Source organism: Telopea speciosissima, chromosome 7 (assembly GCF_018873765.1).
Source record: "Telopea speciosissima isolate NSW1024214 ecotype Mountain lineage chromosome 7, Tspe_v1, whole genome shotgun sequence".
In the NCBI taxonomy this organism is placed as follows: Eukaryota; Viridiplantae; Streptophyta; class Magnoliopsida; order Proteales; family Proteaceae; genus Telopea; species Telopea speciosissima.
In genome coordinates this window covers 22,936,184-22,953,484 of record NC_057922.1, presented here as the reverse complement: position 1 = coordinate 22,953,484, position 17,301 = coordinate 22,936,184, and the positions used below count along the sequence as shown (strand labels likewise).

Here is a 17,301-nt window from a genome sequence, read left to right as displayed (position 1 = left end):
CCTATGAGGTGATCTAATGGTGATTTAGATGCTGCCTTCAACTTCACCTCATTGAAGACTGAAGATTACAGGTGTGACCTACTGCCGGCAGAGTCCCTCCATCATTGGAGATCGTGTTCTTCCCCCAAAAGCTGAAGATCGATTTCTGTTTTTTCCTGGAGATTGGTTCCTGCTATTCCTGGTACACACCCCTTCTTGTTTGAAGACTGCAACATTGGATCAAGTAAAAGACAGATTCAGCTCTGCGATTTCTCTCCAAACAATTTCTTGGCCCAATTTGCTGAAATTAGGGTTTCTTATTGGCTCATCAGAATCAGCTCATATTTTGAGGACTTGTTCTCTACAAGAGGGAACCTCGACCTCAGTTTCAGCCTAGTTTGACAGCTGGAATTTCTGGAAATTCAAAACCCAGTTCTTTGCTTGATTCTGACAACTGCCCTGCTAGGGTTTTTTATTTACTCATCAGAAGTTGCTGATTTTTTGAGGACTTATTCCATACTACCTATAGAGAATTCGATCCAAGTTTGAGCCTATTCTGACGGTTCAATTTGTGGGAATTTCAAAACCCGTGTCTTTTACACTTTCGACATCATGTCTGATCTTACTTCAGCTGACTCGGATGGATCTGCTCGTCCAGAGTACCTTCCTTTTGCTTCTCCCACTAAACTAAATGGGACTAATTATTTGATGTGGTCAAGGTCTACCTACCTTACTATTGCTGGCCGTGGCTATACAGGACACCGTACAGGCAGCCTTCCCAAACCTGTTGAAGAAGGACCTGCCCTGACTCGGTGGTTATCTAATGACTCTATGGTAATGTCCTATCTTATACATTCTATGCATTCTTCTATTGCACCCGGTTATCTTCTCCTTGACACTACTGCCTAGATATGGAAGGCCGCAAAGGATACCTATTCCGAGGTTGGGAATGATGCTCAGGTATATGAGTTAAAAAAAAAAATTCATGACACTAAACAAAATGAGTTGACTATCTCTCAATACTATGCTGAACTTCGCAAGTGCTGGCAAGAACTTGATCATTACTCTGATTATCAGCCCACCATTGCTGGAAATTCTAAGTTTGAAAAGGCAGTAGTCAAATGTGATCATTACGGTAAGTTGTGGCACACTAAGGCCACATGTTGGAAGATACATGTAAAGCAGCTGACTTTGAAGCTAAGCGTGCTGCCCAGAAATCGAAAAATAAAGCTAATCATACTGAGGCTGTCACTACTACTCCTCCTACAGACACTAGACTATCCAAGGATGAACTTCAGGCTTTCCGTCGTATGTTACAGGCTTCCGCTACTTCTGCTAAATCGACTCCTGCCAGTTCTTCCAACCCTCCAGGTTCAAATTTAGCCCACTCAAGTATTTCTTTTGTTGGTCATTGTGCATCGGTAGTCTCTTCTCCTTGGATCATAGACTCCGGTGCCACTGATCATATGACTGGATCCTCCAGCCTATTTCATCGTTATTCTCCTACTTCTGGTAAAGATAAAGTCCGAGTGGCTGATGGTTCTCTCTCTTCTGTCTCTGGGAAAGGATCTATCAGTTGCTCTCCTTCTCTAAATTTATCATCTGTTTTACATATCCCTAAATTTACCACTAATCTTCTTTCCATCAGTAGTCTTACCTATGACTTAAATTGCAAAGTAACTTTTTTCCCTTCACATTGTGTTTTTCAGGATTTAACAACGGGGGCGACGATTGGATGTGGTAAGATGCATGGTGGATTGTACCTGCTTGATAATGGGAGTCCTACTTCACTATCACAACTTCCTTCTCCTCTTCATCAAAGCTCATTAGTCTCTTCTGAACTTCAACAATGGCATAAAAGACTAAGTCATCCCCTTTTAGGCACATTGTCTTTTTTATTTCCAGCTTTAGTTAAAGAGTGTAATAAGGACAAATTTTTTTTTGAGGCATGTGTTTTGGCGAAACAACATCGTTCCACTTTTTCTATTTCTAATAAAAGAAATTCTTCTCCTTTTAATCTTGTTCATTCTGATGTTTGGGGACCTAGCCAAAAACCTTCCCTCAAAGGCCATCATTGGCTTGTTTCTTTTATTGATTGTTATTTTAGGAGTACATGGGTTTATTTAATGCATAACAAAAGTGATGTCTTCTCCTGTTTTCAAAATTTTCATAAGATGGTTCAGACCCAATACAATGCCACTCTCAAGATATTTCGGAGTGACAATGGAAAAGAATAAATGGATGGTCGGTTCCAACACTATCTTGCTGCCCATGGAATCCTCCATCAGACCAGTTGTGTCGATACCCTAGCCCAATATGGTGTGGCTGAAAGGAAAAACCGCCACCTCCTTGAGGTGTCTCGGGCTATTATGTTTGCCCATTCTGTTCCTTCCCAATATTGGGGAGATGCTGTCCTTACTGCAGCCTATCTCATTAATAGGCTGCCTACCCAAGTCCTTGACTCACAAACCCCTGCTACTTTATTACAGGGATATTCCTCCTTTGTCGTTGCACCTAAGGTTTTTGGTTGTGTCTGTTATACTAGGAATACTAGATCCCCAGGTAAACTTGAACCCCGTGGCGTTCGTTGTATTTTCTTGGGATATTCTCCATCCCAAAAGGGTTATAAATGTTACCACCCCCCACCCGCCGTACCTTGGCCAGTATGGATGTTATCGTTCATGAAGCTCTCTCCTATTATCCATCTACACCTCTTCAAGGGGAGACTTTCAGGGAAGATGTGTTGGTTGAGCTTCCTGTACAGAACCAACCGAATATTGACCCCACCCCTCTTGAGCCTTCTGCTCCTCCCCTCCCTCTTACTGAAGACAGAGAGGGTTTTCCTCAGGGGGAGAACTTAGATGATGCTGAAAATCCTATTGCTGAAAATCCCCTTCAGGGGGAGTTGACTCCAGTCCAACAAACCATTAGGGAATTTCAGAAGAAAATTAATGATTCTAATCTCAAAATCTACCACAGGAGACATTCCAAAAACACGCAGTTACCATCCATTGCAACACCTGTACCAATCTAGTTGCCGGCCCTGGAACCAGATCGTTCTCCAGGTAACATCTCTTCTCCTTCTTTTCCTGACTTACCTATTGCTCATCGTAAAGGTATTCAGACTTGTACTCGGCATCCTATTTCTCATGTAGTCTCTTATGATTCCCTTTCTCCGTCCTTCTGTACGTTTGTCTCTTATCTTTCTTCTGTTCGTATTCCCCAAAATTGGCAGGAAGGTTTTACAGATGGAAAGTGGAAGGCAGCAATGATGGAAGAAATGAAAGCCTTATAAAAAATGATACACGGGAGCTTGTGGTTCTTCCTCTAGGAAAAAAACCAGTTGGATGTAAGTAGGTGTGTGTGGTGAAACAGAAGGTAGATGGCATTGTGGATCGATATAAAGCACGATTGGTGGCAAAGGGATTTACTCAGACTTATGGGATCAACTATTAGGAGACCTTTGCACCAGTTGCAAAGCTGAACACTGTCAGAGTACTATTATCTTGTGTAGTAAATCTGGGATGGGAATTGCAGCAGTTAGATGAGAAGAATGTCTTCCTCCATGGATAGCTTAAGGAGGAAGTGTATATGGATATTCCACCGGGTTTCTCATGTGATAAAACTAGCGGCAAAGTGTGTAAATTGAAGCGTGCTTTATACGGGCTGAAGCAGTCACCTCGTGCATGGTTTGGACGGTTTCACAAGGCTATGGTTTCTGTGGGTTATAAGCAGAGTAATGCTGATCATACCCTATTTATAAAAAGGAATGGTGAAAAAATAACCATTCTCATAGTCTATGTGGATGACATTGTGGTCACTGGGAATGATAATAATGAGATCAGTAAATTGAAGACTTTCCTTGGCCAAGAATTTGAAATAAAAGATTTGGGAAACCTTAAGTACTTTCTAGGGATAGAAGTTGCTCGATCTTCTAAGGGAATCGTTCTTTCTTAAAGGAAGTACATCCTAGATTTGTTGACCGAAACTGGAATGCTAGGGTGTAATCCTTCTGATATACCTATGGAAGCTACTACACGGCTTAAAGAAAAGGAGGGTGAACCTGTTGACAAAGGTCCTTATCAGAGATTGGTCGGCAAGCTTATTTATCTATCTCATATATGACCAGATATAGCCGTCGCTGTGAGTATGGTAAGTTAGTTCATGCATGATCCTCAAATTTCTCACATGGATGCTATTCTTTGAATTCTCCGTTACTTGAAGTCAGCCCCGGGAAAAGGAATTCTTCTGTCTCCGAATGGCCATCTTCATATCGAAGCATATACTGATGCTGATTGGGCTGGATCCTCTGATAGGAAGTCCATCTCTGGCTATTGCTCGTTTGTTGGTGGAAACCTTGTTACATGGCGTAGTAAAAAGTAAAACGTAGTGGCAAGGTCTAGTGCCGAGGCAGAATTTTGCGCTATGGCACAGGGTATTTGTGAATTGCTATGGCTCAAAGGTTTATTCCAAGATCTTGGTGTTCTTGTCCGTCTTTCCATAATGTTGTATTGTGACAACAAGGCTGCCATTAGTATTGCTTACAATCCTGTTCAGCATGATCGTACAAAGCATGTGGAGGTTGATAGGCACTTTATCAAAGAGAAGTTGGAAGAAGGGTTGATCTGTGTTCCTTTTGTGCAGTCTGTTGACCAACTAGCTAATGTGTTCACTAAAGGATTAACTGGAAAAGTTTTTCATCCTATTCTTGTCAAGTTGGGCATGTTTGATATTTATTCTCCAACTTGAGGGGGAGTGTTAGAATAATTAGTTCTACCCGATAGGGGTATACTTGTCCTTTTTTATGTTTATGTTTATTCTCCCTTAGCTGATTCTTATTTAGGTATTCCTAGTCTGAATTGGCAAGGGTAGTTTTCCTATTCCTAGTAGGATTAGGAAAGCTTTCCTATTCCAAGTAGGATTATTGTAACTCTTTGAATATAAATAAAGGGGCTTGGTGATCCATATTGATCACTCAAGCATTCAGTTCTACAGGGCTTCTAACACTATTACATTTCATTCTATTCCTCATTATAAGACTGCTTTGTCTCACCCTGGTTAGAAAAGCACAATGGATGTGGAAATGGATGCCTTGCTTTCTCGTAAGACTTGGTCTATGGTTGACCTACCTCCTAGTAAATACCTTGTTAAGTGTCGGTTGATGTATACCATTAAGTATAACCTTGATGGTTTTGTAGAGCGGTTGAAAGCTCGACTTGTTGCTAAGGGGTACACTCAGATCTATGGGTTGACTATTTTGAGACTTTTTCGCCTGTTGCTCAACTTGCTCGTTTAAATTCTGTATGGGTGCTGATTTCTTTGATCGTTAATCTTAATTGGCCTCTTTACTAGTTAGACATCAAGAGTGCGTTCTTATATGGTGATTTGAAGAAAGAAGTTTATATGGAGCAATCTCCTGGTTATGTTGCTCAGGGGGAGGACAATCAGAAAGTTTGTAGGCTGTATAAAGCCATCTATGGACTTAAACAGTCCCCACGTGCATGTTTTAATAAGTTTAGCAAAGTTGTTGCTACCTGTGGGTTTTCTCAGTGTTATTCTGATCCTTTTGTTTTTATTCATCGACAAGATTCTACAGTTATTATTTTGGTTGTCTATGTTGATGATATAATTATTTCTGGTAATGACATGGATGGGATCACACAGATTAAGAATTATTTACAACAACATTTTCAGATGAAAGATTTGAGTGCACTTCATTATGTTCTTGGTATTGAGGTCATTCGTAGCAGCAAAGGCCTTAGTTTGTCTCAATGAAAATATGTTCTTGATTTTCTTAGTGAGACAGGGATATTAGGTTGTAAGCCTGTGGACACTCCTATGGATCCTCATGTCAAGCTTGGTGCATCAGATGACAATGATTTTATAGATTTGCATCAGTATAAAAGATGGCAAGCTCATATATCTCATTGTGACTCATCCTAATATCTCATATGTTATTGGTGTGATTAGTTAGTTTATCCAGACGCCTAAACAAGTTTATTGGAATGCAACCTATCGAATATTGTGGTACCTCAAAGGTGCTCCCGGAAAGGGACTTATTTATCGTCATCATGGTCACACTAGTATTATTGGTTATTTTGATGTTGACTGGGCTGGTGCTGATGGTGATCAACGGTCAACTATGAGATATTGTACTTTCTTTGGTAGGAATCTTGTTACGTGACGCAACAAGAAACAGACTATTGTTGCTCGTTCTAGTGCAGAAGCAGAGTATAGAGCCATGGCTCACACTACTGCAGAGTGGATGTGGCTTCGGTCCTTCGTTCAAGAACTTGATTTCGCTTCAACCAGCCAATGGAGATGTTTTGTGACAACTAGATGGCTATTTACATTGCAAATAATCCTGTGTTTCATGAGTGGAAGAAGCACATCGAAGTTGACTGTCACTTTGTTCGAGCTGTTGTAATGGAGAAATTGGTCTCCACTCCGTTTGTTAATTCCCACAATCAGCTTGGGGATTTGTTTACCAAAGTTTTATTTCAGGAAGTTTTTCTTTATGGTTGTTCCAAGCTGGGCATGGGTGATGTCTGTGCTCCAGCTTAAGGGGGAGTGTTAAGATTGTCTCGATCTCTGGGTATTGTGGGTTATTTTAGTGTTGTAGGGTTTTGTTATTCATTCATTTCATTGACTTTAGTGAGGGGTGTTTTGTGTATTTAGTGGTTTGTACTTTGGTTTATAGTTAACTATAAATAGATGCTAACAGCTCACGGTTGTGGTATTCTGCTCTTTTCACAACCGTGGGCAGTGCCTTTCTCTCTTTCTCTCCATTCTCTTCTTCGTCTTCTTCTTCTTCTTTGTTCTTTGTTATTGGTTTTATTTCCCTGATATTGTCACAGTAGTCTTCAGATTTGATGTAGAGTTTGCTGTCCACCATACTTTTCTTGAATACCAGCTGATATTTGATAAAGATGGGTATCAAGTCTTGCATACCAGGCTCTCGGTGCTTGCTTCAGCCCATATAGAGCTATCTTCAACTTATACACCATAAAGAAGGCTAACTTTACATCTATATTGTTAACAACCTAGGAGGAGGGGGTTTAAATAGGTTGTATCTAGTGGAATGTGTCCTTTTTATAAATAAATCTCACAATAAAAAATTAAAGCAATAAATCAATCACAAGACACAAGCGATTTATAATGGTTCGACTCCAAGAGTATACGTCCATTCCTCTCAACACTTGAGAGAATTCCACTAGATGTTTCCTTTCAATACGTAAGTGGGAAACAACTACTTTTACGATAATCTTGTTACAGGACAAGAGAATCCTTCACAAAACCAATCTTTGAAGGTTAAGAGGATCCTGTGCAGCCACCTAAGTACAGTCTAGGATGATGCACACTTAGGTTGATCAAGAGTTCATCCAACTCTTAGATCAACACTAAGATTCAAATGCAAACAAATGAATAAAGAAGGATACTACCTAATCCGGTGAGGCTTCATTGTGCGAAATGAAATGATGTGAAGAAGTATGTATGCGCATGACAAGGATTTTCACAATGCTTCTTCAATGTGTTGAATGAATCTCTTCAATGTAAGCCTTCATTGGATTGAGTTGACTTGGAAATCAAAGTAGTATAATGAAGATCTCAACTCTAAATGAATAGAATAGTGACCAAAAAGCAATTTTAATAGCTCTCTATGGAGTGGAATTCAATACCTCAAAAGATGTGTGGAGCTTGGTTTTTAGTGGCCTATTTATAGCCAAAAGTGGTGAGGAATTTGAGTCTCCAATGGTCATATTTTAGGTATACCGATCGACCTATTCATGAACCGATTAGACTGGTTGAACTAGCTGTTGGGGATCCGGCTGGACAAACCGGTTTGATACCGGCTGGACATTCTCCAGGTGGTTAGGGCAACCGGTCATACCGGTTCCCTACCTCTGTCAGCCCAGTAGAAAGCAAAGTATTCTACCACTAACTGGGCAGATCGGTTGGTACTTTTCTGGCCCTGTTTTGCCAATTTTGGCTTGGGTCTTTTGGGGCTTTTGCACAATGGTCTTTCCTGTTTTTGATATTTTCAATGGTCCTTGGTCATCACCTAGGGCTTATCTAGGTCAATGCTCATGCGAGTATGCAAGTATGCAATGCAAGTGTTTTAAGATGATCTTGATGCACACGAGCATGTCTTGCTGCTTTGTCTTCAATCTTTGAGCATGCCTTGTATTCTTGACTTGTCTTGTCTTGTCTTGTTATACTTGTTTATGTCTTCAATCTTGCATCTCATCTTGGGACTTTGCCTTGGCTTGAATCACTTTGTCTTGACTTGAGAAGCTTGTCTTTGTCTTGTCTTGAGAGGCTTGACTTGACTTGTGTTGTCTTTACAGTCTTGGTTATTCTTCAAGCCTTGTTACTCTCAATATGTGATATGAATGACTACAAAATCTTCACATACTTGTTAATATATTCAAGTGTTTGTTATCGTTAAAACTTGGTTGTAAACAACTTAGGAATGATTGGGCAATTCCCCAACACAGATGAGAAAATTTAAAATTTTTGGAAAGAAGTTGCTACTCACATGATTGAGAGAGCTAAAGAATCATATAGAGGGCAGAACCAACTCAAAGAAGCATCAAAGAGAAGCCACAACAGCTGGAGAGCCAAACATAGAGCCGGAAGAAGCAGGCAGGGACCAGGGAGGCATTGGCAGAGGCTGGAAGGCCTGGTGCAAGCAGGTAGGGCCACTGGAAGTGGCTTGAGGAGGGCCGGCAGGCAGCGGCAGTGGGAGGCCGACATGATTGGCACAAAAAAGATGCCCTAAAGGAGGGCAAAATGGGCCACGGGGGTGGCGGTGACGGTACACGGTAGGTAGCATGGTGGTGGTCAACAATGGTTAGCATGGTGCGACATGCATTAACACATGTTCAGTCAACCATGCTGAACCAAGAGGCCGAAGCCTCAACAGTGGTAGCGGCGGCGGCGGGGGCTCTAAAAAATATCTCCAAGGGGATTGCGCTTTGATACCAGAGAGAGAGAGAGAGAGAGAGATTTTGGCTTGTCAAGATGACAGAGGCCACCACTTTATTTATCATATGGAAGATTTACTCAGCACAATTAACATGTGCAACATGTGCATAACGAATCTAGACACTCTAGTGTACCTTGTTACATTACACTCTAGTGTATGTGTGATAGCATCTACTATATCAGGAATATCAATGAACCCAATTATTGCAATTGCTCAGGATACCCTTTTTTATCTGATTTCAAAGCGGACTTCCATTCATTAGATAGCGCCAAGATTCGTGATCCGCTGCTGAACTTATTCCAATTCCAACAACTCGGATCTAAGAACTTTTGCTTGCATTGTATCATTTGGTCTACGTACCGGAACTGATAACATTCGAGATTATGCAAGATTATACACGAAAGATCCTTTTTTGGCTCTCTCTTCAGCTCTATGTCTCTTATCTCTAGGACCAAACCGGGTCAATTCCAAATCCTTCAACAAGAAGTACTGGGAGAACCAAAGCACGATGTCATCAGTAGATAATGAAATCTATATGGTTTTAATAGAAAGGCATTTCTAAAAAGTCTTTCATGCCTCTGACCCGTTGTAGACTAGTAACCAACTATTCATATAAATAATGAATAAAAAGGGCCATTACCCAGTGCTGGTCCTGATTATGCGGGGTCTTTTTTTTTTTTTTTTGGGTGAATAAAGAATTATATTACCAAAGAGAAAGAAACAACAGGGGCCCCAAAAAGGGGGGGGGGGAGAGAAACAAAAGACAAGCTAACACATCCTCAAACAGAGGAGTAGGTCGGCTAGAGGGATGATAGGGGCAGATCCTAGGAGACAACAATATGCCTGTTCCTTGGGGAATCAATACAAAGGGAAGTTACATTTGAGAGCTTTCCTTTGATGTCAAAGGAGATGGAGTCCCAAGTCTGGCCAACAGTCCTGGAGTTGGAAGTCCATTTCCTAATGTCGCGCTTCATCCAAATGTGGTTGATGGTAGCACAAAAGCAAGTTTACCAACTATGTTGCATAACGAAGAGCCCGAAACAGTCATATCAATCCATAACCATTCCCTAGAGAAGGGAAGGATTCTTCGACTACGAGGCCAGCATTTGCCTAGGATTCCCTTCCAAATAGCCGAGGAAAGTGGGCAATCAAAAAAGAGGTGGGTTGCATCTTCCGTTGCATTCCAGCAAAGACTACAAGAAGGGAAAATTGGATTTGACGGTGGCGAAGGAAGGACTGCGTTGGGAGGCAGTTGGTGAAGATGCGCCAAACAGTGAAGCTATGCCGGGGTCTTGGGAGGGGTGAGTTTGGAGTCGGTCCTAACCTTTGGCATTTGGCATTTCTCCACAAAGTAGCCCCCCTCAAGACTCGAACCCAGACATTTGCCCTGGCAGCCCAAAACTTTTACCATTGCTCTAAGAAATGGCCCCTATAGAAATAAATGAATGTATAAGAGAAATATTTAATACGTTTGAGTGCCAGCACAGATATTTCCACCAATAACCAACATTCAAAATTTGATATGGGACAATTTAGTCTTTCTTCCTACATTCTCATCCATTCTTTCTTCTTTTTTAATATAATTTGTTTGATTTTTTGATGATTTTTGAAATAGAAAATATCTATTTTTTAAATCAAAATTTACCACCACTTTATACTAACCAGCTCTAGTTCCAGTCCATTGCTTGCTCCTTTATCCAGGCCTTAATGTTGAGCCTTTTTCTTGTAGTCATTTTGTACTTGAAATAATTGCAAATTTGTAATTTAAAAAAAAATATATATTAAAAAGGCATTACTATTTCACATACTGGAGTGCTCTATCAGCAAACAATAGTTCTTCCAGTTGTTCCTGTAGTTCTTTCGTTGAATAAGAGAGTTGGTGTTTGTAATGATTCCAACGATAATTTTTATTATACAACCTCTTATTTTATTGATGATTTATGAGAGATAATCTATCTTATCTTTTTCTTTTTTCTTTTTTTCTGGTCAACTTTGTTGGTAAAATGCCCGAATCCTTCAGTGCAGCTAAATGTTTCGTATTATGGACAGATCATAAGAAATGCTGATCTTGAAGAATTACGTGAGTTAGGCTCCGGTACATTTGGAACAGTTTATCATGGGAAGTGGCGGGGAACAGACGTTGCTATTAAGAGGATCAAGAAAAGCTGTTTTGCAGGGAGATCATCTGAGCAAGAGCGGTTGGTGTGTCTCCATCATGAGTTCTGTTACTGAGTTTCCTATCTCAGCATGGTATTTTTTTTTGTGTTAGTTATTATGTTACTTTCTTATCACTACAGACTAAAGACTTTTGGAGAGAAGCACAGATCCTATCAAATCTTCACCATCCAAATGTTGTAGCATTTTATGGGGTGGTCCCAGACGGGGCTGGGGGAACATTGGCAACTGTAACTGAATTCATGGTGAACGGATCACTTAGGCATGTCCTACTTCGGAAGGATAGGTGTGTCGATGTTAATTTCTTTACTTCTATATTTTCTCCCCTCTAATTCCCTGCAAATTTATGGGGTCTTAAATGTGTTATGTAGGGCACTTGATCGGCGTAAGAGACTTATAATTGCAATGGATGCAGCTTTCGGCATGGAATACTTGCATTCAAAGAATATTGTTCACTTTGATCTAAAATGCGACAATTTGCTGGTCAATATGAGAGATTCTCAGCGACCCATATGCAAGGTAAAATAGTGATAGATATTAGCTTTTATAAAAAGAACTCTGATTGGTCTTTGTTGTCATAGAGGTAGACATGCTTACTGATGAGATCTTAAACTTTCACATGAAGTTGGCAGTCTTTCTTGACATGCTATTGTGTTTATTATACTTTTTCTCTCAGTAAATTTATGGAACTTTGCGCTTCTAAGTCACAGTTTAAATTCTACAGAGAGCAGAATGTTTTGTTCAATAAACTTGGGTGGATAATTATATGGATATATTGTAAAACTTAACTACCCAACTACATATTTTGGTGGAACCTAATTGCTAGAATCCTTGGATTTATAGGCTAAGAATACATAATTGAGTATTTACTGCTGATCCCCTCATTTTTTTCATGGTTATGTGGAAATGGCCTTTCCAGGTTGGAGACTTTGGATTGTCAAGAATTAAACGTAATACTCTGGTATCAGGTGGTGTTAGAGGAACCCTTCCGTGGATGGCGCCTGAACTATTGAATGGTAGCAGCAGTCGAGTTTCTGAGAAGGTTTGTGGGAAACTCACAATTACTTTAAAAGTTTGCAATAGGTGGAGAGTCAAGTGCACTGCTGCATAGAAATTAACAATGCAATTTAGCTTTGACAGGTTGATGTTTTCTCATTTGGCATTGCAATGTGGGAAATCCTGACTGGGGAGGAGCCATATGCCAATATGCATTGTGGGGCAATAATAGGTGAGTTTTCTTTATCTAATGATTGATGTTACTGATTGTGAATTGGGAATTTCGAGCTTACCTCTGATTCAATGGTGTCATATATCATGGCAATACTGGGTTACATGTCTGTAGCAAAAGGTTTGTTAGACAGATAATACTCCATTGCTCAAAAAAATCACTGCACTGCAAGTTAATCTGTGATACACATGACTGCCTCTGTGTTGTTAAATTGCACCTCAAGCATGATCAGGTGCGAGGCAAAGTAAGACACCTTTGCACTTACAGAGAGCCTAAAAAAACAGGTGAATTGGTGCTAGGTGCAACTGCCTGGGTAAAATTTCTTTTTGAAGCTGTACACGAATGACATATGTCATGTTTTTTTCCCTCTCCCTCCCCCCTGGATCATTAACAATAATTATATCACGTCTGGGAAAGTTTCGTACGTCCCAGGTATTATGGTGAAGAACCTTGCCCCTACCCGTAATGTGATTATATATGTCTAATTGATTCGCGGAGGAGGTCTCATCTTTACCCTGATGTCATTGGGGATGACAGCTTTGAGGTTTCCTTTACTCATTGTTCAGTGTAATAGCGCAAACTTATTATTCTGTTATAGTTATGTTCGTTACCCATTATATGTATCCTGCAAGTTTAACACTGCTGAAAATCTGAAATCCTTAACCACAATGTATCTTCTTGGAAACTATGCATGAAGGAGGAATTGTCAACAACACTCTACGGCCACCAATTCCAGAACGTTGTGATCCTGAGTGGAGAAAACTAATGCAAGAGTGCTGGTCCCCTGAGCCAGCAGAAAGGCCATCATTCACAGAGATAACAGACAGGCTGCGTCACATGTCGATGGCACTTCAAACGAAGCCTGCACAGAGATGAACCCAAACTTTTCCTTGTAAGTAAGAAAAAATATAAGTTGACTGATTCACTCTTGTATGGCCAAGATAGCCTCAATACAACCCCTGCTGTAGAAGATCTGATTTTTGGAGATAGAGAGCATCAATAATATTTGTAATATTCTTTCACTTTTGATAATAAATCAATTTGTTATTTTCTCATAGGAAACACTTCAGATCAAATTATGTGTTATAAAAGAAGCATATTTGCAAGTTTCCTTGTTATCCTTCTCATTCCTCTTACATTCTCCCACTCCCTCCTCTGCTTCCCCCCCAGTGCCCCCCCCCCCCCCCCTTCCAAAAAAAAAGAACAAAGAAAAACCTGAGAGGAAGAGAAAGGGAACATAGATTCTACTTTATTTGTAACAGATTAGAAGATATCCTTCTAGATGAATGTGAAATTATCTGATACTGGATAGGACAAAAGAATTATAGATAAGGAGGGTGTTGATAGGACAAAAGAATTATAGATAAGGAGGGTGTTTCTGGCCTGTTAGCAGAGGCTAAGCGGGTAGGCAAGAGCCAATGAGCACCCCCTTATCAGTTCAATCAATAGGGCAGGAGGTCATTTAATGGGGAGGCGAAGAGAGATAGAGAGAAGATCAGAAGACCTAAAATAGGATTACCTAGAAGTTTTGGGACCTAATTTGGCCACTTGGGCTCCGAGACTCTTCACCAAAACTTGCAACCAAAATTGTAAAGATTTCTACCGAAATTTTGGCTTCGGTTGAAATATTTTGATTTTGAACCTAATCGAAACCAGGCTCGAAACCGAAATCTAGCTTGTCCAGCTTACAATAGTACCCAGAAGATCCGCTGGACATGTCTACTTTGAGTGACTCGTGCTCTGTTGACCCTTTTCTTGGCTTTGAATGAGACAACTCTCCCAGTGATCACGCCTTCTTGTTTATCTTCTGTGTTTCATGTTTGGTTTCATTGAATCTACTACCATTGTACCACCCCAACAGCTTCACGTGCCATGGTGTTTTGCTTGCTAGCCCAGTGAGAATGGGCATTAAATCCATGCGACATAAGATGGAAGTTAGGAATGCAATTGTGTTCAATGTTTTGTCCAGTGACTCCTATCCAGGAAACCAGAATGGCTCTTTCTTAGAACACTTTAATTCATCAAAAAGGGCAAGAGATTGCAGCCTTTTCTCTGGGAAGAACTGTCTTATCATTTAAACCCATCATGAGAGAGTGGTGTTGGAAATTGATTCATGAGTTGTTTATTGTGTGATTTGTCTTGAAGAGTATTTAAACTATTTTATAAATTGTTTATGGCAAAGGGCTATGTCTAGTTGCAAGTAAAGATAACGTAAAGGAAAACAAAATCAGTTTCACAAAAAAAAAAAAAAAAAACCCCCACTTTTACAAGCTCATTAAGGAAGCCTAAATATATGCCACATGGTAGATTTGATGGAGTCAAAATTTTGTGGACAAGTAAACCTCAAACAATGTTTAAAAACTCAAAATCAGCTACATGATCGGTCTCCATCGTTTTGGATTTGATTCAGATTTAAATTGTTCTAGAATTAGTTGAGAATCGATCAAACTCAGTAAGCAAAGAATCAGGGTTAATCAGGATTTGCTTCGATCAATTCCAAGTCGAATCAACCAAACCCATCAATTTTGATCCGCTTTTTAAAACCATGACCCCAAAGTCTTGTAAAATTTCAGCCCAAATAGAATTCTCAAGTGACAAATTTGAGATTTGAAAAATCACGACTGTGAGACTGTGTACAATAGTGGTAGGAGTACCGTAAACATTCATGGATTTTCATGTCAATATACGGGATGATACACGAGGCAAATTCATTACATGCACTATCTATTCAACGATAAAATTATTATGTCATCTTCCCACGTAACACAATGAAGATGGGTCACTTTTATACACTTATCCAAGCTGGGTAGTTTAAACATGTTTTTCCATATATCAGACGAGAAGTTTCACCATAATAGGAACATAATACTTCCAAGAATCGTAAATAATTATTTCTATTGTTTCCATAATAACTTTTAGAGGAAAATAACGCTATCTAATAGCATTTCTTGTACCTACACAAAAGGAGGCGAAATGACCACCACACCACACCCCTCTTGTTAGATGCCTTTGTGCCCCCTTTCATTGCCCGACACTGATGCAGGGGCCACGTGATCGGACATCAAACCCTTCCCTAATGTTATTTAACATAAATTTTTTTTTTTCTTCTCTTTTGGGTTTTTTTTATGGTATGGAATTCTCTTTGGGTATTTACAACTATATTGTTTAAATGTTTTGATTACTTAATTATGTGGGTCTATGATTGTTGGACAATAAACAACCAATGGGCCCACAAATGGGTTTTTTGTTTTTTGTTTTTTATTTTTGGATAAAGCCCACACATGAGTTAGCGAAACAAAGATGCCCTTAAAAAGTTTGACCAATCAACCCACACCTACCAACAAAAAAAAAAAAAAAAAAAGAGGTTATGGAAACATTATCCCCACCATGGTAACACGGTTGTGCCCTTGTGGTACTACCAGCCGGTCTATGAAAGTTAAAAGTAGTAGTGGATGTTTCTCCGACATGAAATGGCCAAATGGGTGGGGGTTTGTAGGCATATAAGTATGTATAGTATAGTTTTGTTGAATGGGCCATGAATATTTTGTCTTCACAAGCTTTTTAATCTCTCTGTCTTGGTCGGAGAATCTTCTTGCTATTCTCCTATTCATACTTGAGTTTTGATCCTTGAAATTGTATTTGTGATTGGGATTTACAATAATATTTCTCTCTCCTGTTCTGACTATGTGAGTCCCATGTAGACCTCATATAGATGTGAAACTATTTTTTAATCTCTCATTGGTTGTGGTGTGTAGATTTTTTTTTTTCTTACTTTAGGAAACCCTCTCCTTAAAATAAAAACAAATCCAATGGTAAAATCAAGTGTATGGTGAGATGACTTTTCATGGCTTAATTGGTATATGAAAAGATTTATTGACTATGAATCATTTCACTTCATTTTCACTAAATAAGTATCATGGCGGTTTTTTGTTTCTTCAACGGCGAAGGAGGTATTCCTTCACATGGACATTAATGAGATTGGGTGGATGTCATAGTAGAGAAGAGGTATATGATTCAGACCTTTAACTAATAGGGAGGGGTAATAATAATGACCTTAGGATTTTGGGTGAACCTTTTTCGAGGGGAAGAAGAAACTTAATTTCTTCTGATAAAAAAAAATGAGAGAAAGATTTGAGGTTATTTTTATTTTTTATTTTTGATTAAAAAAAATAAAATAAAACTAAGATAAAATAGGGCAGATAAAGTCATAGACATTCAAACACACATTATACTATACTTCCATCCCTAGTCCCTCACCTCTTTAACAATAAACCCCATCAACCCCATGAGAGACCTATTAAGAACCTTAACTAAAAACATTCAAGTTTAATACACTCCAAATGAACATCAAGAGTTTAAAATACTCTTCTACCCAAAAAAAAAGAAAGAAAAAGAGTTTAAAATACTCCTACGGATACGTCACACTCTCCTTCAAAATTAACTTGAAGAGTTACTCCTTTATTTTGGTAGAATTGAACAATATTGTGACAAACAATTATATAGAAACAGAAGTCCGTGGGTTTCCAAAATGATTAAAAGTTGTTTAGATAATTTAGGATGGATTAACATACAAGTTTGAAATAATGTAAGCCCAAACTAAAATATGAGGCTTTAATTATTATCGTTCAATAACTTCCATGCAAGCTTAACCAAAAGGGCTTGCATTCTTAGCAGAGGAAACCCTTGACCACGTAATAGGATGGACCCCCTCTCTTCTCCTTATTACTATTCCACCAAAAAAAATAAAAAATGAGCACTAATAGAATCCAGTTTACTACAAATCTTATTGGGAAAAGAGAAAGAGGCCACCCAATATGTAGGACTAGTAGACAATACTTTTTTTTTTCTAAGATGATATATAAACGTTTCTCTACCCTATTAACCACATATTTTAATCCTTGCAGTTTAGACCTAGGATGAAAGACACTCG

General features: G+C 39.3%; 1 protein-coding gene across 2 annotated transcripts in view; it reads left to right on the top strand.

The window, feature by feature from the left end:
• Nucleotides 1-13,426, top strand: part of LOC122668077 — a 35,408-nt gene extending 21,982 nt beyond the window's left edge. The window contains exons 3-8 of one of the 2 annotated variants that reach the window (XM_043864630.1): nt 11,018-11,170; nt 11,266-11,429; nt 11,515-11,662; nt 12,063-12,185; nt 12,284-12,371; nt 13,069-13,426. In XM_043864630.1, the coding sequence (XP_043720565.1) occupies nt 11,018-11,170; nt 11,266-11,429; nt 11,515-11,662; nt 12,063-12,185; nt 12,284-12,371; nt 13,069-13,247 (855 nt within the window). In that variant the 3' untranslated portion in view covers nt 13,248-13,426. Of the gene's footprint in view, nt 1-11,017; nt 11,171-11,265; nt 11,430-11,514; nt 11,663-12,062; nt 12,186-12,283; nt 12,372-13,068 lie in introns of those variants that run through there. The other variant, XR_006333900.1, reaches the window with a different exon arrangement.
• Nucleotides 13,427-17,301: the final 3,875 nt, after the last annotated feature.